This window comes from Xylaria bambusicola, assembly GCF_022495145.1.
Source record: "Xylaria bambusicola strain CBS 139988 unplaced genomic scaffold F5B22scaffold_12, whole genome shotgun sequence".
NCBI lineage: Eukaryota > Fungi > Ascomycota > Sordariomycetes > Xylariales > Xylariaceae > Xylaria > Xylaria bambusicola.
Genome location: NW_025953565.1, coordinates 492950 through 513768, shown reverse-complemented (window position 1 = coordinate 513768; position 20819 = coordinate 492950). Strand labels below are relative to the sequence as shown.

The 20819-nt window shown below is 38.3% G+C and overlaps 8 protein-coding genes across 8 annotated transcripts; 5 read left to right on the top strand and 3 right to left on the bottom strand.

The window, feature by feature from the left end:
• Positions 1-1209: 1209 nt before the first annotated feature.
• F5B22DRAFT_644818 (uncharacterized protein) lies at positions 1210-2619 on the top strand (the record flags this gene model as incomplete). Its single annotated transcript, XM_047978489.1, has 3 exons — positions 1210-1497; positions 1604-1880; positions 2366-2619. The coding sequence occupies 3 exons, from the start codon at positions 1210-1212 to the stop codon at positions 2617-2619; spliced, it is 819 nt and encodes a 272-aa protein (XP_047832619.1).
• A 1857-nt stretch (positions 2620-4476) lies between these two features.
• On the bottom strand, positions 4477-6204 carry F5B22DRAFT_599503 (uncharacterized protein). The gene is made up of 4 exons (XM_047974466.1): positions 6011-6204; positions 5576-5949; positions 5349-5428; positions 4477-5245 (listed from the first exon to the last, which is right to left on the bottom strand). Exons 1-4 carry the CDS (start codon positions 6071-6073, stop codon positions 4911-4913), a joined length of 852 nt encoding a protein of 283 aa, XP_047832618.1. The 5' UTR covers positions 6074-6204; the 3' UTR covers positions 4477-4910.
• Positions 6205-11924: 5720 nt separating this feature from the next.
• F5B22DRAFT_599502 (uncharacterized protein) lies at positions 11925-12704 on the bottom strand. Its single transcript, XM_047974465.1, has 3 exons — positions 12330-12704; positions 12233-12269; positions 11925-12043 (listed from the first exon to the last, which is right to left on the bottom strand). Exons 1-3 carry the CDS (start codon positions 12474-12476, stop codon positions 12027-12029), a joined length of 201 nt encoding a protein of 66 aa, XP_047832617.1. The 5' UTR covers positions 12477-12704; the 3' UTR covers positions 11925-12026.
• Positions 12705-13324: 620 nt separating this feature from the next.
• Positions 13325-14355, top strand: F5B22DRAFT_644816 (uncharacterized protein; the record flags this gene model as incomplete). The annotated part of the gene is made up of 5 exons (XM_047978488.1): positions 13325-13550; positions 13616-13735; positions 13799-13917; positions 13973-14057; positions 14114-14355. The coding sequence occupies 5 exons, from the start codon at positions 13325-13327 to the stop codon at positions 14353-14355; spliced, it is 792 nt and encodes a 263-aa protein (XP_047832616.1).
• Positions 14356-14451: 96 nt separating this feature from the next.
• F5B22DRAFT_644815 (uncharacterized protein) lies at positions 14452-15288 on the bottom strand (the record flags this gene model as incomplete). Its single annotated transcript, XM_047978487.1, has 4 exons — positions 14452-14709; positions 14763-14842; positions 14899-14997; positions 15078-15288. The coding sequence occupies 4 exons, from the start codon at positions 15286-15288 to the stop codon at positions 14452-14454; spliced, it is 648 nt and encodes a 215-aa protein (XP_047832615.1).
• Positions 15289-16077: 789 nt separating this feature from the next.
• Positions 16078-16337, top strand: F5B22DRAFT_644814 (uncharacterized protein; the record flags this gene model as incomplete). Its single annotated transcript, XM_047978486.1, has 2 exons — positions 16078-16162; positions 16252-16337. 2 exons carry the CDS (start codon positions 16078-16080, stop codon positions 16335-16337), a joined length of 171 nt encoding a protein of 56 aa, XP_047832614.1.
• A 922-nt stretch (positions 16338-17259) lies between these two features.
• Positions 17260-19196, top strand: F5B22DRAFT_66263 (S-adenosyl-L-methionine-dependent methyltransferase). Its single transcript, XM_047980462.1, has 2 exons — positions 17260-18691; positions 18748-19196. The coding sequence occupies exon 1, from the start codon at positions 17368-17370 to the stop codon at positions 18643-18645; it is 1278 nt and encodes a 425-aa protein (XP_047832613.1). The 5' UTR covers positions 17260-17367; the 3' UTR covers positions 18646-18691; positions 18748-19196.
• Positions 19197-19600: 404 nt separating this feature from the next.
• F5B22DRAFT_599486 (uncharacterized protein) lies at positions 19601-20815 on the top strand. The gene is made up of 3 exons (XM_047974464.1): positions 19601-20052; positions 20100-20321; positions 20409-20815. Exons 2-3 carry the CDS (start codon positions 20147-20149, stop codon positions 20744-20746), a joined length of 513 nt encoding a protein of 170 aa, XP_047832612.1. The 5' UTR covers positions 19601-20052; positions 20100-20146; the 3' UTR covers positions 20747-20815.
• Positions 20816-20819: the final 4 nt, after the last annotated feature.

The following is a 20819-nucleotide window of genomic DNA, read 5'->3' as shown; positions in this document are numbered from 1 at the left end:
TACATAGTTCTCCGCTGAATAGGTTCTTAGCAATTCTTTCGGCACTTCGTTTCAGCCAGTAGTGAGAGAGGGTCGCAGGTAATAATGCATGTGGCACGGGTTGGATAAACTGCCGGATAAAGTCGAAGTTGGGGTCTAGCTTGCCGTGTTAATATCGAGCTCCTCGTTTGCTCCTTTCCAACGAATACGACCCGTCTTCTGGCTTCGTAAATCAATGCCTAAAAATAACCATCACTTTAACCGTGTCACTCAAATTGCTGCTCGATATGAATTCATGCCAACTGTAGCCTGTAGAAGTATGAGCTGAGCATCCGAGGCGAAGCTCACGATATTGCGCAATATAGAGGTTTCCAACAGCCTGGATAAGGCTGTATGTAATTTATATGAAAGTGCTTCTAGAAGATTAGCCGTAGATCCTAAGAGATGGTGTATATAAAAGATCGACTGCGGCTCTGAGAAGTGGTAGCTTAGATATAACGTCTATGGTCTGACTTGCGCTGAGTCGACAACCAGCCTGCTCTCAACTAAGGCTTCCCGGTACCACGTTACAATGTATGTAACATTCCAAAAATCCCAACCCGATTCAGAAGCTGAAAAGGGCGTCTCATGATCCCTAATACCCAAGACCGAACCCTTGTACCGTCATCGGAACTCAGATAACCCAGCTTCCAACTTTGTGTGTTCACACACCACATGGGGAGGTATCGTACGGCGGTATGATGACGGGTCGGCTGCAGCTAGTTCCTTAGAATTTGCTGAGCAATCATGTACTCATTGGGTGCCGCTGAATTTTGCGTATCAGATCGTGGCATAGTCCAAGATACTTGAGGGTCTGGGAAAGGCTTTAGACCAGGGTGCTACAGTTTCGACAAATTGCAGTGCTCCTAGGCGTCAGCTTCCTCTTTCTTTTGGGGACCAGGGCCACGAATCTTGAAGGACCTAATCAATGGATGGTTGTATCTCCTCGTCAGACGGATTCTAGATTGCGCGGATGGCCGCGAACCAACAAAATGTAGTCTTTCCTTGGACTTGGGTCCTTCGGAAAACAGATGCGGATGCGGGATGACTGGATATAAAAGCCCACGCTTTTCACCTTCTAAATCAACAATGCAACAGAGCACATCTGGCATTCTAAGACTCAAGTCCATTTAATCATTTGAACCCTTCTCTTTCGATATTGCAGCAAGCTGCCAACCAAAACCTTCAACAATGAAGCTCTGGTCAACGCTGGCTCTGTTCGCGGGCCTTTCTACTGCGGCCTCGATTCTCATTCCAGAATCGGTAGATGCCGACCAAGTGCATGAGCCGCACGTGGTCGACGAAAGCTCGGCAATTACCACGGTCATAGTCCCGCAAGATGCCCCAGCAGACTACCACATCGATTCCGTTAGTCTAAACGAAAGCCACGATGCTCTCCAGAAGCTAAAGCGTCGCGGTGCCTCGAATGAACCAAGAGATACTATCGCTCGTCGAGATTTCTTTGAGTGCGCGACCTCTGTATGTGACGACTCCGTCTCCTTTTAGCCCCTGTACTCTGAACTTCATCTCCCCATCAAGTATCCTGAATCCCCAGCACCCACCACATGTGTTAATGTATGACTAGGGCAATCCCCCATCAGCTAGCGACTGCCAAACGGTCATAAACAACGTATTCGCCACCAACCAGAACCTGGTGATCTCTTCTGGGGCATGCCTCCTCTTCCAGTTCAACACGTGCTGGGGCTTCTTCTGCTCGCTGTGCCAGCGCCTCGGCACCAGCACCAACTTCATTGGCAACGAGCTGACAACAGCCCACACGCTCTGTGTCGCTGGGGGTGCCGCAGGTACCGTTGTCGGTGAGAGCGCGCCGCAGTGGCAGGCTGGCTTTATCCGTGCGAATGGTGCGCTCCCTAACTATGCAGGCGATGTATGCTAAAGGGAGAGTCTTGGGTCTTGTAGTGATGGTATGGCTCGATTAGGGTGAGCGCTGACAGACCGCTGGGAGGTGAGAGTTTGGAATCACTGGGACTGCTTGGAGATTAATACAGATATTAACATCATATATATATGGGTATTATAACATGATAAGACGTGTGACTTCGTATCGGTTCATAGAGGTAGATAACAATTCATGCCAGCACTGAACGACAAGGCCTTATTGCAAAGTGGCGTGGCGAGCTACGTTGCCCTTAACAGTTCGCCGTCTGCGTGGACGAGTCTACCCTGGTGATATCATTCATTCGTTTTAGCTGCATCTCATATAGGCGGTGCCCTCTGTGCATCGCATACATGTTCTGAAGAATTGGTATGAGTACGTACTACATCTTATTCCTGAAGTTGAGCTTCTCCAAGCACGTCCTTGTCTCTCGGCTAATCCACGGCCCAGATTCCAAGCCAGCTGATGCGTCAGCCAAACCCCAACGTGGCAGCAGGACGGCGAACATTGATACTGGCGAGTTGTCGGATGCTCAGGTAACTAAGATTCGCACTATAGTATCAGCAGCCGGGTACATTTCTGATGAAATAACTGAGATGATTGAGTACTCCCCCCACGCGGCAAACGAAGGGGATGAATTGCAAGACGCAGACGATGAGAACCTGTCGGAAAAATTGAAATTGAAGTTCCGGGAACTCGTTTGAGATAGAATTGATTTAGTTTACATGATCATACGGACCCCTAGAAGTTCTGTTACGGGATGGATGAGTTAAGGGATCGCGTTAAGGGATCGCCCTGGTCTAGGGGACGTGGCTGGGGACAGGCGGGCGTGGAAGATCCACTGGAGGTGATTGATCGATTGTGTGTTTGCTCGCAAAACTAGCTACGCTACGCACACCGCCATGTGAGCCCATTTGCTAATGGAAGACACGGTTGAACAACGCGTATATAAGGCCTCCTTGATCCCGCATTCTTTGAAGCCTTTCGGGTGGGTGGGGGTGGGAGAAGGGCACCATCATATCCTGCCCTAAAATTCCCTTGTAACCTTTTGATATCTAGTGATACCTACCCTCGCCAAGATGATTCTCCTACTATATTGAAATCGACATTAACAGAAAGTAATGCCGTAAGCTGCATTACCAATTCTGCGGCTGCATCTCATATCATCGTCAAGTTCCAATCCATCTTTAACCAGGATAACGAGCTGGCTACGTCGACCGAACCAACCGAATTGGAATATAATTTACAATATCTAATACATAAAATAGATAGGATTGAAACCCGGGAAGCCAATTATCTACAACTTCAACTGCTACGATGAAGCGGATGATCTCAAAGCCATCTATAATATCGATAGTAATAAGATCCCGGATTTACGGTTATATGTTAAAGATATGAAGGCTCTAAAGAAGCAGCAGCTACAAGATCTTTCACACGTGCTTCACGGTAAGAAGCTACCACCACAAGGTACTAAAAACGGAGCAATCCAGTCGGTCCTGAACAGTATGGGGGCAAAAGATTTGCGGTTCACACCTGAGAAGTAGTAACCTACAATGGTTTGGCCCTCTCCCCCCAGCCCCAGATAACCACATCTGAATTTCAGCCTTGAGTTCGACGCTGGTCTGCTCAAGCCAAACTCAAAGAAAAGCTTAAGGAAACCAACACCAACACCGAACTTAAGGCTAAAATTGAGAACACTAACGCTAAATTCGAAGAAAGACTTGAGGAAACCAACACCAAACGTACCATCTATAGAGGGGGGGAAAGAAACATAGACGGTCCCGGAACAATCCTATCAGTATATGGATGGTGTTTCCTATCACCACCAGACAAAGTAACATAGGTATTACTACTGGCCACTGTATGGGAGTTCCTTGGCGCCAACTCAGATTTAAAATTATTATGACCATACTGGTTGGAACTGAGATCATGACATTCAATGATCCCACCTCCTCGCAATCATTATCCAATGTAGGATGGCGCTGAGCTTCCCATCAACGAGTAAATATAGCGCAAATTGAGCCCTGCCTGTGGACGGCTCCGAGTATCCTTAAGACGGAGTACCTATGTGATCTTATCCGGCGGTGATACGTACGTGACCTTATCTGGTGGTGATACGTACGTGACCTGATCTGGTGGTGATGGCAAACCCCATCGCAAATTGAGCCCTGTTGACGCCGCGACCTGTGGGTTCGACATCTTGGAATGTCGCCACGTGCGCGCCCCAAAGCTTGAGGTCCACGTATTGAAGATCGTTGTTGGTGGCGAAGCGCTAGATCTTAAGGTGTCAGTTGGCAAAGACAATCCAGTGCGCTCAATGAGCTGCAATGGCAACTAAGCCTCGCCTTTTACCATGTATAGTGCTGCGTAGCGTAGAACTGCTCTATGCTCTCCAGTCTTGCTTATTGCAGGAACTTGGGTACGACAAGTAGAACGCCTGGATTTCAAGCTTCTCCAGTGTTGAGGGCAAGGATGGTTCTTGAGAAGATACCATTGTTAAGTGTTTACAATGCCTGCAAGCAGATATGTTTGGAATCTGTATTCTAGCATATAACAGGTGGAGAACAACCAGGGTTCGACAGATAATAAAGGAGCTGTTGGCTTTGACTTAGTAACCTATGTGAAGAGAATTAGATTTGTTATGAAAAGGTGTAGTAAGATGCATGCTGGAGGGAATGGGCTTGGACATGGCTTGGATGGGTTGATCTTAACACCAGGGGTTGACATCCCATGTACTTAATTCACTAAGCTAAATCGATAGATATTTTTCATAGTAATGGCCGTTAATTATCAGTATCGCGTTATTGTAGTCACATTGATTCCCCAGCGAAGCTATCGCAGATAGCTGCTGCGGCGCTGCCCGAGAATCTGATGAAGGAACCAACTCATATTCGAAACAGTCACAACTTCTCTTGACACTAAAACACTACCTAAGTTCATTCCCTAGTAGCCCATGGTTGCACATTATCAGTAACACCGCGTAGACAATCTCTAACTAGCAGGCCTCAGAGCATTGATGAACATTTTTGTTTGCCGTGATGCCTTCCGATATGTGGCTAGAAGGTTCGGACTGTACAGCTGCCATGTAACCGCTCGACCTAAGCGCCGCTGACAAGCTGTCTGGTTTAGTTAGACTATCACTCCATTGCTGAATGCTCTGTTGAGATGGAGCTTTTGTCGAAATACCCCGCAGCGAGAACTTGCTAGCAAAATTACGAAGACTCTTGACTGAAACGTCATTAAGAACAATGCGTAGCGTCGGCAAGCAGGCGCAGATCACAGCCACAGAGCATTCGAGTTGAGACCAGTATAGTGTTGGTGATGTGTCATCTCAACTATGTTAGCTCATGATTACACGACTAAGGGCATGCCGCAATAGAGTGATATCGTTATCGTCACAGCTTCTGGACCATGCAGTGTTGTTTCAACTTACATGATATGTCTGTAGCTTCTTTCAAACTTGTCCCTGCGTGGACAAATAGCGCTATTCGTGCAGCGCTAATCCCGATAATACTGTAATGGTGCCAAGATCAGCATGAGTATTACATAATGAATGCCAACAGTTTGTTATCAAATTCCTCATCGTAGTGTTGCCGCGCTTGACAATTTCGAGTGGACCTAGATTAACACAAGCACCATATAATAGAAGCGGATGCTTACAATGCGCCTAGCAAAAAGATGAGACTGACACTGATCTTCTGCTTCGTCGGTAGGTTGAGCTTCCACACCAGCGGCACGGGAATCGACAAGATAATGACGTCCACAATGGTATCAGATATGGCACCTGTGTAGAATAATGGAATGGGCACAAAGCACCGAGCAGCTGGATCCTGGGTCCAGAAAGCTTCAACAGGAACACAAATGAGAAGCCCGGCGAAAAAGAAAGCAGCGGCCCAGGAAGCGATAACAGCTAAGAGAATACTTGTGAGAATGGAGAACTTAGAGCCACGAAAAATCCGTCGATAGAAGCAGACAATAGAGAGTTTGGTTGGGCCGAGGGATAGCGGCGAGAAGATGATGCTGAGGAACTCTATCTATCCAATGGTCAATGGGAATAGTTCTGTGGTCTGATGATCGTTGGGCTTGTCTACTCACCTTAGTAAAGAGAACAAACCGAGGGTCATGAATTTGAGGGACACCATGCTTGTCCAGGGGCATATGTCTGCCAAGAAGGCCACTGATAGCGCCTGAGCAATGTCAGCAGGTAATAAGTTAATGTGAATAAGCAAATCGCAAGGGTCCCGGGCCACCCCGCCACGCGCTTTTTACGCGAATTTACGTATATAAATCCCTATACCTAATGCAGTTAGTTTTTACCTTTTAACCTTCTTTTTATATTGAATTTTACGATGCCTTCAATTTCTAAAGAAAAGCGTTATTAAGGCATTATTTACAACGTTAAGCTTGGTTTAAATGTTAAAACGGTAGTATAAAAGTAGGATATTTTTAGGACTACTTTATAATATTATTTTAATAGAATTCCAACCTAAAAAAAGATAAATCGAAGCTTTTAATTTCTTTTACCTTATTTAAAACGTTAATTAATATATTAAATGGTTAATTAAATTAAATTAAACTATATATTATTATTAATTAAATTTTAAACTTTTATAAATTTTATATTTAATAATATTAATATTATTAAAAAGGTTTTTCTATTATAATATTAAAGCTTTATTTAGTAAAATTTATTAATTAAAATTATTAAATCCTATATAATTAATTATTTAAAAGTTAATAATATTATAATAATTAATATTAACCTTTTTTTTAATTAATTTAAAGCTTTAAAAGTTATTAATATTTTAAAAGATTATTAATATAATATAAATAAAATAAAGGTTAAATAAAGTATTAATAATAATTATTAAATTATTTATAAAGTAATTAACTATTTAATATTTAAAAAAGATATTAATAAAAGTAAATAAATAATAATATTAAAGTATATTATTATTAATAATTATACCTTTTTATTAATAATAATTTTTAAAGGTAAAAATATTTAATATTAATAATTTTTATAATAAAATATAAACTTATAAAATAATTAATTCTTTTAAGCTTTATTTAAAAAATAATTTAATAATAAAATTATATTAAATTAACTTAAAAAGGTTTTTATATTATAAATTTAAACTTAATATAATAATAAATAAATAATATTAATATATAATAATTATAATAATTAATGCATTTCCCACTTAACCTGGCTACCTAATTAACCTAATTATATTTTTAACCTTTATATATATATTTAAAAATATCTTAATAACTATTTATACGATTAACTTAAATTAATTTAAATTTAAATTGTTAAATGTTTTTATAATATTTTTGTAAATTTATATATTATAGCTAGGTTTACTATAAGCTTTATAATGCTAGGCGTAAGTTTTCTTTTTCTTTATATAACGATTACTTTAACGTATAATATGATTTTTTACCTTAAAAATACTTCGTACCTTTATTTAATCCTTAATATCTTTAATAATAAAAGATCCTTTACTTTATAATTTAGTTTTCTTTATATAATAATATTTATTAAACTTATAATTTATTTTATAAAAGCTTTTAACTTTCCTTTTTAATAATATTAAATAATATATAATATTAGTTATATTATATATAATTTAGCTTAACCTTTTAATAATAAATATAAAAAAGCTATTTTAATATTATATAATCTTTTATTTAATATATTTAAAAAGGGAATTAACTTTAATTAAATTATTTAAAGTTATAATTATATAAGAATTAAATAGTATTAGGGATAAAGGGTTAATTTAAAGCATAATTAAATAATTTAACTAATTAATAATATAATTTAAATTATATAGTATTAAACCTATTCCTTTAAATTCCCCTTATATATTATTTAAAATAATTACTTTATTAAACATATAAAAAAATACAGTTATAAAATCTTCCTTTTAAATATAAATAATATATACTTATATAAAGCCTTTAATTTATTTTCCATATAATTATTTTAAAGGGCTAAATACCCTAATATTAAATAGTTAAAAGTAATAAAAGGAATAGGGAGGTATATAAAGGGTAATAATATTATTTTCTTTATAATATAATTCAAATTTATATAAATAATAGCTTTTATAGCTATTAAAGAAAAGAAGGTAATAATATCCTTTTATATAAAGCTTTATATATTTATTAAAATGTTTAATTTAATTTATAGCTTATTTATTTATTATTTAACCATTTTTTATAGTTATAATTTTTTAATTGTTTAATATATTATTATTTTTATATTAAAGCGTAAGGTAGTTTTTTATTATTAAAATAATATATAGTAGAATAATTTAACCGTATAATAAAATTATTTAAATAATTATAAACTATTTTAAATTGCTTAATTAAATAGCTTATAGTTTTTATTTATATTTAGCTAAAGTTATAACTATTTTAAATATAATTTTACTTATTATAAACCTAGTTTTATTAAAGTTATAGATATTTTTTTTTTAAATATTATTTTTATTTATTATCTTTTGTATAAGGATAAATTAAATATAGTATTCAATTGGATTTTCGTTTAATACCCATTAGTAATTAATTTTTTAATTAAAATATATTTAAATGTTTAAAGTTTATTATATAAAGTTTAATATTTAATTTTTTTTAATTAGCTTTTAACCCTATAATACTATTAATTGGTTAGTTATATCTTTTATATAATTATATAAAGGCGGAAATAATTTTACTATAAGATTAAAGATGTATTATATAATCGATTTTTCTTTATCTGGAATTAATTGGGCTTTTAAAGGTAGTATTTTGCTTATTAGTTTAAAACCTTTTATTTAAAGGGTAAGTATTATATAAGGAACATTATAAATAATAGTAATATATTGGATGGATAATTTTGGATTTTATTTAATAGCTTAAAGTATAAGCTATAGGTTACTTTTTTTACAAAGGGTTTTTATAATTATTAATGGAGAAATAAGGGATTTTTTATATATATATATAAAGGTTAAAAATGTGGCCAGGTTAATTGGGTGGCCAAGTTAAGTAGGAAATATATTATATAAATAATATTTTTTTAATAATTTATATATTAAATAAAATATAATTAATCTTTTATAAGCTTTATTATAATTATATTATATAAATATTAAATGTTAAAATTTTTAAATTATTAAAAAAATAGCTTTATAATTATTTTTATAAATGCTTTTTAATTAGTTTAAATATTAAACCTTTTAAAAAAAATACATTAAAAGTATTATAATTTATAACGATTAATATTTTAATATTTAAATAAATTAAAAATATATAAAAAATAGTTAAAATATTTCTATAGGATTAAATTAAACTATTATTTTTAAAATATATAATAATATATTTCCTATTTAACCTAACTATTTAATTAACCTAGCTATATTTTTAACCTTTATATATATATAAAAAAAATCCCTTATTTTTCTATTAATAATTATAAAAACCCTTTATAAAAAAAGCAACCTATAGCTTATATTTTAAACTATTAAATAAAATTTAAAATTATCTATTTAATATATTATTACTATTTATAATATTCCTTATATAATATTTACCCTTTAAATAAAAGGTTTTAAACTAATAAGCGAAATATTACTTTTAAAAGCCCAATTAATTCCGGATAAAAAAAAATTAATCGTATAATATATCTTTAATTTTATAGTAAAATTATTTCCGCTTTTATATAATTATATAAAAAATATAACTAATTAATTAATAGCATTATAGGGTTAAAAGCTAATTAAAAAGAATTAAACATTAAACTTTATATAATAAACTTTAAATATTTAAATATATTTTAATTAAAGAATTAATTACTAATGGATATTAAATAAAAATCCAATTAAATATTATATTTAATTTATCCTTATATAAAAAATAATAAATAAAAATAACATTTAAAAAAAAGATATTTATAACTTTAATAAAATTAGGTTTATAATAAGTAAAATTATATTTAAAATAATTATAACTTTAATTAAATATAAATAAAAACTATAAATTATTTAACTAAATAATTTAAAATAGTTTATAATTATTTAAATAATTTTATTATATAACGCATCTCCCACTTGACCTGGCCACCCAATTGACCTGGCCACCCCAATAACCTATATAAAACCCCATTATTTCAATCTATAATAACTTTACGAATATTGATCGTACAATTGAATAATTAGTACCTTTATATCCGTTAGTTAAAGGGGAATCCAGAGGTATTTTTTACTATTTTTTACAAAATTTATTAAGCGAGATATTAAGCAATACGCTAAAGGGGCGCTAAGTAAGGATTAATTTAGCGCTTACTTTAGCGTATAGCTTAATAACTCCGCGAATATAAGTCGTATAAACTAATGAAGGGTACCGTTAAATAGCTCTTTTCATTACGAATCTAATGATATATTTTATTGTTTCATACGACTATTATTTGTAGAGTTATTAAATTATCACGTGATTAGCGCACCAACGTTTATTGTATGGGCTAGGGGGGTGGCCAGGTCAATTGGATGGCCAGGTCAAGTGGGAGATGCGTTAGTTAAATTATCCTATTATATATTATTTTAATAGAAAAAAACTACCTTATGCTTTAATATAAAAATAATAATATATTAAATAATTAAAAAATTATAATTATAAAAAATAGTTAAATAATAAATAAATAAGTTATAAATTAAATTAAGCATTTTAATAAATATATAAAGCTCTATATAAAAAAATATTATTACCTTTTTTTCCTTAATAATTATAAAAGCTATTATTTATATAAATTTAAATTATATTATAAAGAAAATAATATTATTATTCTTTATATACCTTTTTATTCCTTTTATTACCTTTAATTATTTAATATTAAAGTATTTAACCTTTTAAAACAATTATATAAAAAGTAAATTAAAAGCTTTATATAAATATATATTATTTATATTTAAAAGGAAGATTTTATAACTATATTTTTTTATATATTTAATAAAGTAATTATTTTAAATAATATATAAGGAGGATTTAAAAAAGTAGGTTTAATATTATATAATTTAAATTATATTATTAATTAATTAAATTATTTAATTATACTTTAAATTAACCCTTTATCCTTAATACTATTTAATTTTTATATAATTATAACTTTAAATAACTTAACTAAAGTTAATTCCTTTTTTAAATATATTAAATAAAGGATTATATAATATTAAAATAATTCTTTTATATTTATTATTAAAGGATTAGGTTAAATTATATATAATATAACTAATATTATATATTATTTTATATTATTAAAGGGAAAGGTTAAAAGCTTTTATAAAATAAATTATAAATTTAATAAATATTATTATATAAAGAAAATTAAATTATAAAATAAAGGATCTTTTATTATTAAAGATATTAAAGAGTAAATAAAGGTATAAAGTATTTTTAAAGTAGAAAATTGCATTATATGTTAAGGTAATTATTATATAAAAAGGAAGGAAATTTATATCCAACATTATAAAGTTTATAGTAAACCTAGCTATAATATATAAACTTATAAAAATGTTATAGAAATGTTTAATAATTTAAATTTAAATTAATTTAAATTAATTATATAAATAATTATTAAAATATTTTTAAATGTATATATAAAGGTTAAAAATATAACCAGGTTAATTAGGTGGCTAGGTTAAGTGGGAAATGCATTATTAAAAAAAAAGGATATTTTAAAGGTTAAATATAAAGCCCTTATAATAAAAAATAAACTTAAAATATTAAACTTTTTAATATTTAACCTTAAATATATTATAATAATACTTTTAATAGGTTAAAATCTTTAATAAAGTTATTAAAAATTTATTATAAATTATTATATATTTAATATATTAATATAAAGGTTAATTATTTAAAAGGCCTTAAAGGTATTAAACCTTTAAGCTAATAAAATTATAACTTTTAAAGTAAAGGTTTAATACCTTTAATTTAAAGTTAAAAAATTAATTAAATTAAAAAGAAAAAAGGTAAAAATAACGCCTGGGTATAAATTTATAAAGATATTAAATATATAAAGGATTAAACGTAGGGTATATAATAGGAAGATTTATAAAAATAAGGTAAGTAATTATAAAGTACCTGGAACTTTAAAAAACTTATTAGAAATTATTTAAGAGGATATTTCGGAGCCTAAAGATTGTATTACGGTTGTAACCGCCTAAAAACAGCGATCGCGATCGTTTTCGTTGAAAAATACGGCTTCAATTGAGTGGTGTTGGGTGGGTGGTGGGGTGGCCCGGGACCCTTGCGATTTGCTTAAGGGAAACAATGTACCAATGCTATTGCTCACAGACATTGCTACCGCAAAGACCTGGACGCAGATTAATAAAGAGACGGGATATGGTTATTGATGTAGTTTCAATGTACTTACCAACCCGATCACGATTAAATAGTCATCGATGCCGTACTTGGCCTCTTGAAGCCGCCGGGCCCGAAAGCGAAGGCAGACTGCTGCAATCGCTAGAACAGCAAAAGTAACAGATATGATGACGATATTGGTACATAGAGGCAGAGCCATGGCGAGGGGAAGCCAAATTTCAAGCGTGGATCAAATGTTAGGTTAGAGAACCTGGCTGTTAAAAGTGAGGAGAATTTTATCAGGTGAAGTGCTGCGCATAGGATAGACATAAAATTTACCGCTGCCAGGGCTCGAGCACATTCGCAAGCACCAAATTTTAATATACTAACCTAAGAAGATTCGGGAGGGGGCATGAAGTAGGCAGATTTCTGCTTTGTCGAATAACCAACGCATTAATAGATTGTTAGCTGCGGGACCATAGCCGATGCGTTGCACCCCCAATAACCGACATGGACGTTGAGGTGTTCATCGAACACTGTTCTACATACTCTCTACATGGTATACGCACCTACACCAGGTTACATGCATGCAGTGGGGTCGAGGACCTCGTAGCTAATATTACTGGTACGCGGTTCGCTATAACAGATGACTGCTGGTGAGAATTCGAGATTAGCTTAGTCGCAAGGCTCCTCGCGCGCTGCCTTGTGACATTTGGCCCCCGGAAGCTCTGAAAGCTTTGGAGTCTTCGGACCGACTGTTAGTATTCATCGACAAGATGCAAATGCATGCAATCCCACCATGCGCCTAACACAAGGCAATGGAGGATCAGCAATGAGGCAACCGCCGTAATACTACCGGGTTCCCCAGACGTAGGCCGCGGCTCGTTTGCAGGACACAGTTGTAACATTAATAATACTGGCTCTATTCCCAATATATACTATCGTGTTCAAATGCTAGTCACAGCTAGATCAAGGAGTCCCTACAGATTGGCGGCTCGGAAATAAAGGTGTGACACCTGTTAATTCTCTCGTCTCGGTCTACTCCAGGTCCTGGATTTCTCACCAAGAATGGCTGAACCCGAAAGTTCTCCGTTCCTCACGGAAATGGAGAGTGCGCCATTTCAGCTTGAAGAGAAACCAGGCCTTGCTCGACCATCCATAAGATCTCGCATTGTTCAAATATGCGCACCATTCAAATTCTCAATTATCTTGCTATCATTATTTTTTTACACGGGTGTGGTAATCATCGCTGCGCGGAGTAGCTCCGTTACCTGTGTGAATGAACGAACCTGGTGTGAGTCTCACAGCCTTTTGGTCGATAATAAATAAGAACGTTCGCTAAATTTTCCACTTATATAGCGCCGGCGCTCGAAGCATTGGAATGGGAGAACAGACACCTCGGTGCATATATACAATATGGAAATTATACCGGAGAGCCATCACAGCATGTGGATGCTTCTTGGAACAGCTTGTTGCAAGGTAATTAAATTGAACTCATAATCTTCTCATCGCTTTTTGCAGCTCACTAAGTTTATTCACAAGGGATGAGCATTAAGATACTTCCCGAAGAACTTAAGAGAATAGGTACAGCATCTCTTGAGCTGCGTGATGGCTCAGGATATATGGGCTCACTGGCAGTCTTTCATGAACTTCATTGTGTGGTAGGTGGGATCCAGAAGGAGGCTTACGAGTACTGGCAACTGATTTTTTCGCTAGAAAGTTCTACGTCAAGGTCTTTATAAAGACTTCTACTGGCGCAACTCAACTGAGCGCGAACTAGTTCTGAAACATGAACATATGGGTAATTTTCTTTGATCATTGGATTGTGTCATTAGTTGTATTCTGACCATCATATAGAGCACTGCTTAGAGGTGATTAGACTTTCAACGATGTGTCGAGGTGATATCAGCGTGATACCTTCTGTCTGGGAGTATGATAATCGTGAAGGGGGTTCAGGTGCGCTTCTTGGGCCTTCAATTCGTGATGGTAGAGCCTTACACAGATGTGTGAAGTGGGACAGGTTGCAGAGCTGGGCTAAGTCACGCCGCTTAGATCTATCGGATTCCACCTTACTGCTTCCTGACTCGGAATACTCATGAGTGGAGTATTTCTAGACAGCTTCATTGAGTCAATATAACACTAAATGTATATGGGGCCTGAGAGGTGTCTCTACAAAACATAATGGGTTTCCGATATCATTGTCTATCGTCTGATATTACTGGTGCCCACGCACCTACCCACTCTTTGACCTTCTCAAAATCACGACATTTGTGCTCAGATCCGAAACCTGTGACTCCCCCGAGATCCTTAATGACCGGCTCTAGATTGGTATCTGCGTGACACATGAGTGATTGTCGGAGATAATCAATGCAATGCCTCACATGAGCCGGCCTAGATACGTGAGAAATAGGAATACCATCTATGGCTGCCCAGTACGCTCGTCGTATAGCATTCTAGCTCTTCATTAGTATTTATTAACAGGTTAAATTTCAGGCGGTGTCTTTACTAAACAATGGAGTTGATGGAACACTGAGACGCCGTGAAGCTCTGCAGATATAGAAGGATGCTGAATGAAACCGTTTGCAGCTAAATGCTGATTAATGAGAGCCAGGAAGCGATAAATTTCTGCCAGGAAGCCATACGAGCCATTATTTCCGTCCATGGATCTTGGGTAGAATTATTAGGACGATCCGCAAATTGCCTCTGATAATCATATGTTATGCGGACATCATCAGGCGGCGCTATACGACTATGATGAGCTCAAGGAGATCCATACATCTTGAAACCCCAAAAATTGATATCTTGGAGAGGAGAGTCTTACAGAACCAGTCCATATCAAGAGAGTGTTGTTGCACGTGTTTGCCAATCATGAAGCCCGTGGCTCCGGCGAGGAGTGCACCACCTACTATGAAACTAAGAAATGGAATGCGCCACCACTTCGTGCTTACAACACAAGGATGAAGATTGGAAATATCAGATGAGTTATCCTCCTCGCTTTGCACGAGTTCTTCGTACTTGAAGTGGCCCGTCATCATTTATATGCGCTGGTGTTAGGTCTAGAGAGACTTTGATGACGGGACTGCTAAAAGAAAACGTGAAATAGAGGGGTAACGAGAGTGGATTGGTGCAGATAGTAGGGATTTTTGCTAATGGCGAAATCTTGACAGATCAATGTTGGGCGCTCATTGAAAGGCGACATTACTTTACTTAAGCGTTGGCAGAACTTGGATATGAGAAATACTACGCCCCATATTCATCAGGCGCCCGTTGGGCGATATCAATATAGACGTAGACTAGCCGAGTTAATTTTTCCTTCTATTAATATCTTCATGCAGGATGATAACAGGACTTGAGCAATTAATACTCAGTCGAGAGGCTCTGGACGAGAGCCTTGCTATTCAGCACCAAGTTTGATACTTTTTTATGTATGTAAGACTTGTACCTCCAACTGGATTATCGTTCGGTGAGTCGAGAGAAGATCCCTTCTTATTTGGATCGGACCGAATAATAAACAAGACAACGCCGTGGGGGCCTGCAAAACGGCTCCCAACAGGTTATGCATAATCTACTATCAAGCAGCCTAACGGCCCTCCCTCTTTCCGATCTTTGCCGCTCAGCCTTGAGACGTATAGTCAGGGTAGGCCGCAACAGTTGCTTCTCGCAAGTTGCGTATATAAGGGCGCTGCTTCTTATCTATAATACTGGTCTCCACGCAGAAACTTAATCCATCACTCAACCATTCCAGCCGACTACGTTACTAGTTCCCCCTCAAGCTACGGCAAAGGTTCTTGAGCGACCCACCCCCCTTATACAGAAACACAATGCAGTACGCCAAATTCCTTCTCACTGCCTTCATGGTATCATATGTGGCAGCCGCTGCCGTACTTCTAAAGCAGACCGTACGCGGTGAGTACTGTGGATCCTAACCCCCAACACCAAGTAGAAATTAGAGCGACCAGTGCCATGTGGCTGATAATCAATCGTTCGGCTGTTAGATGTAGCTCAAGAGGGCGCATCTGATCCTACCGGGGACGACGAAAAGGTCGTTTACACGCAGTGGACTCATGAGGAGACAGACTGAGAGCTTGGATTCTAGACCGCTTGCCAGTCTTGCATATAGTCGCACCATGCCGGCTATTGAATCGAGCCTGAAAGTTGGGTTAGTGTGGTCAAAAGGGAGTCCTGGTGTGCTGGATGCTGTTCCTCATTTAAGAGAATACGTCTAGGAAAGGACATAGCTATCAAATATCAGAGTTTCGAACGCGCACATCTCACAATGATTCAAATAATGAATAAGCTCCTCTTACTTATACCTACCTAGGTAGGTATCCTGTGCATGTCTCTAATACACGTATTGGCATTGTGCCACACTTGTTAAAAATAACGCCGTTAAACAATGTGCAGTCTAACGGCTATTATATAGGCCCACCTAGTACGACACATTGTTCCGACGTTTGCATGAGATACGTAGCCCGCGTGTAATAGTATCTATTTGTCTGACTATTTGATGTTGGTTAACTTGCCTACTAACTCCAGATTCAGCTTCAATATTTGCTTGCCACTGTGTTATGCCAGCAATGACGGATTAGCTGCCAAGCTTCCAGCCCTTTCCAGCCCAGTCCTACGATTGCCGTTGGCTTCAAATGTCTGACATGTTTCGTGATGACGGGTGAGGCTCCCGGATATTGGGTGTTATGGCCGATTGTTGGGGCCCTTTGTGTACCATGCATGAGGTCAATGTTGCATTGCTATGCTCACAGCCCCTCGCCGGATCGCGCGGTCGGCCTTCGGACCGTAATTGCACCTATGGTGTTGCAGAAGGCTCCTGTACCAGCGTACTAACTGTTGGTTACTCAAACAAACTGGCCGGCTACCTGGCTAAGCTGTTGATTTGAGGAGACAGGTGATCGCTTACATTAGTTCGTAGATGCCTAGGAGGTATGTAGGACTCTTGGAGCTGCTTGGTGCACTTCAGTATTTCCTACTCGAACCCGCGAAACGCGCCTTGTCATTCTCCCTTTTCCGGGCTTCATCCTAGTCCTTTCATCCTAGTCCTCCCCCTACCCCCATCCGAACTTGTGTTGCGCTACCAACGTACGTTGTGTGTCAAGATGTCCAAACCAACGCGCATCGCAGAGCTATCTGCGCGCATAGCTGCTAACACAACCGAAATCGACAACTTCCTGGTCTCGCAGTCGCTGCCTACCCCTTCATTCGACCCAGATGCGCCGCTAAATCTATTCCATCCCAATATTAATGGCCGTATTCTAGCTACTCGCGAGGCCATTATACAGGATACCCTTGAACTACGTGATCTCCTGCTTGGCCCTCGCGAACATCTATTTAGGAGCCAACCTAACTATCACCTTAGCGAGCTGGCCATCGTACGCTTCGGACTCGCACGTCTCGTCCCACTTAACGGCGAAATTACCTTCGCTGAGTTGGCTGTTGCCGCCGGCATAGGAGAATCGCATCTTCGGAGGTTGGTCCGTCACGCCATCACACAGCATATATTCCGCGAGCCACGGCCGGGCTTCATTGCCCACAGCGCCAGCTCGCGTTTACTTGCTGAGGATTCCGATGTAGCAGCCTGGGTCCGATGGCGTGCCGACGACTGTTGGCTTGCCGCCTACCACACGTGCGAGGCGATTGCACGCTGGCCCGCGTCTGAGGAGCCCAACGAAACGGGGTTTTCTCTCGCGAATCAGACCTCGCTTGGTATGTTCGAAGTCCTAGCCGCCGACCCAGAGCGTGCAGCACGCTTCGCTGCCGGAATGCGCCTGTATGCGGCGCGTCCGGATCTGGACGTTCGTTACCTCGTGGATGCGTGGCCTTGGGGCGGGCTAAAGGATGGCGCCACGGTAATCGACGTGGGTGGCTCTCATGGCGAGGCGGCGATAGCGCTTGCGCGCGCCTTCCCGTCGATGAACCTTGTCGTCCAGGACATCGACAAGCCCACGATCCTCGAGGCAGATTCGCGCAAGCCCGCTGATGTCGCCGACCGCTTGCGTTATATGACACACGACTTCTTTACCGAGCAGCCGATACGCGAAGCTGACGTGTATCTGTACCGCGCATGCCTTCACAACTGGTCAGATAAGTATGCCGTTCGCATACTGCGGGCGCTAATCCCAGCGCTGAAGGTGGGTGCGCGAGTACTGTTGAATGATGTGGTGGTACCCGGACCTGAAGAGATGTCGCCTGGAGCGGCGTCCGACGTACGATCTGGTGATTTAAATATGATGATGCTGTTCAATGCTGCAGACCGCGAGGTTTCTGACTGGGCCCGTCTTTTCGAAATGGCTAGTCCGGGGTTCCAGTTTAAGGGGGGAAAGCAGCCACCTGGGTCAGGTCTGTGGATTTTAGAGGCATCATGGAATGGGGTTTAAATCACACTATCCGTGCTGTAACGTAGGGTGCCCTAGAGCTGTTACTGTGCGAAAACCATGTCTCACCCTGATATTGCCTTCAGCCCTAACTTTTAAATGCAGGTATCTCATTAATAATAAAATCCAACAGATAGTCCGGTAGCTAGGGCTCTCCGCTGTCGAAATAAGGGTAGACCATGTCTTCCAACCATGCGACCATGCTGAGTTGATTTGATCTTTGCTCGGTATGAGAGGGCCACCGTCCTTGACGATCAATTGCTCTTTCTCCATCTTCTCCTAAACGTTCTACTCTTCTTCAGTCGTTGCCTCAGTTGCATTGGGTGACGACTCTTTGCTCTAGTTATATGTGTCAGATATAAGCGATGGCATGCAATTGGGTTGAATATGTTGTATTGGTCGATTTGTTCATGTATGTGTCCTCTAGTAGTAACCGCATTTATAGGTAGAAATGTTATCAGATTTAAGTTAATTACATAAAGTTTGGTCAGAATTGTCTGTTTATTTCTTCCAATTGAGAACTTCTATCTTCTGGCTCCCTCTTTTAACCCATGGGTTGCTAAAGCTCATGTTCACCCATTAAGCCCTCACCATAAATACGAAGAGCGCAGAAACTTTTTAAATTAGGCAACCTTCTGGACCGCTTTCATTGTCGCATTGCTGACCATCATCAGCATAGCATTTGGGATAGTGGGAATTGTGTATTCTGTCAAGTCATATCGAGTCGCCCTCGATTCATTAGACGTTGGTGTTCAACAGATTGAGCTTGCGATCGCAATGGCCTGTGCTGACACTGAAATGGCTGCCAGACTGCCCCAGTACTGTTCTGGAGCTTAACTTATATAGAATTCTCGCAAAGACTCGAATATATCAACATAGTTTCTCATTGTATGTAGCAAGCTCTAGTACGTTGTTTACCATTTGTTTTTTTTGTCGCTCTCCAATATACAATATCTATCACCGAAAATAGTATACATCTATCAGACAAGCAACCCCGCATATGTATTCTAATTACAACGAGTCCTCGGCATGGGGGCCGATCACTGCCTTAACGCCGGGTCGGAATCCGAATGCAACCTCGGATAATTAATAACGAAGCGATGGCTCTGGGGTTGTCTATATTCCGAGGAGGACCTAGACTCTTCGCTTCAGAAAAAAATTGGCAATGTGTGACCCAATAATCTATAACCTGCAGCACACAACGCATACGAACGCGTATTACAGCTGTTAATATTGAAGGATCCAACCGACCAAAGGCCATTAATGTAACCATTTGTCTGCTTTGAGATGTCTTTATGTAATTTATCCGCATGTTCTGCATGGGCTGAATGTTGCTATATGGAGCCTCGACTTCGTATTCATAACGTATATGGGGCTGGATCATACGACATGTAAATATAAAACCCGACCGTAAGTCTTCGTTCAAAAGGAGAGGGACTCATCTGACTCTGTGACAGCTCAACCTTCACACCTCAACACAAGACAAGTCTTGATCCGCGTCAAAATGATATACTTGGGGCTCAACTGGGCAACTTGTTCCAAGGCGATTGGAGTTCTGGTAATTGCAGGTTTCTTCAATGGCCAGCTGCAAGGGTGCGAAGCTGCCGTAATAGAAACGACCGCAATAGAAACAACAACAACATCATCGTCAATTAATCCATGGCCAACAGAACCGATCTGTGAGTCCCACGATAAGCGAATACAACTAAAAACTCCCTATGTCATATTCACCGAAACAAGCAACTTTGAGTTCTGATACACTATAGACACGTTTTCAAGCACAAATCAATGCATCACCACAGCTACGGCTGCACCCGACAGTGAGTGCATGCTAGCCGCCACCATTAGGGAATCCGATCCCGGGTTCGTCAAGAATTGGTGCGGCCGCAAGAGCTGGACAACAACGGAGACCAGGACTTTGACAGCGGACTGTGAAGGGTGCAACAGCTTGTCTGTAAGCGCGAGACGTGGAGGCTGTCCTTTGGGAGGCCATCATCCTTTACCGACCACGGCAGAGCCGACGCCGTACTACCTTTACGAGTGGGTATGTGCCACCTCAGAGGCTTCTAAACCCACTATTGCGACCTGCACGCCACCGGAGTAGAGGTATCCGTCTTTCGGAATCACCAACGGTACGGAAGCTCTGCCGGAAATTGAGATTCATGACGATGAAAGGA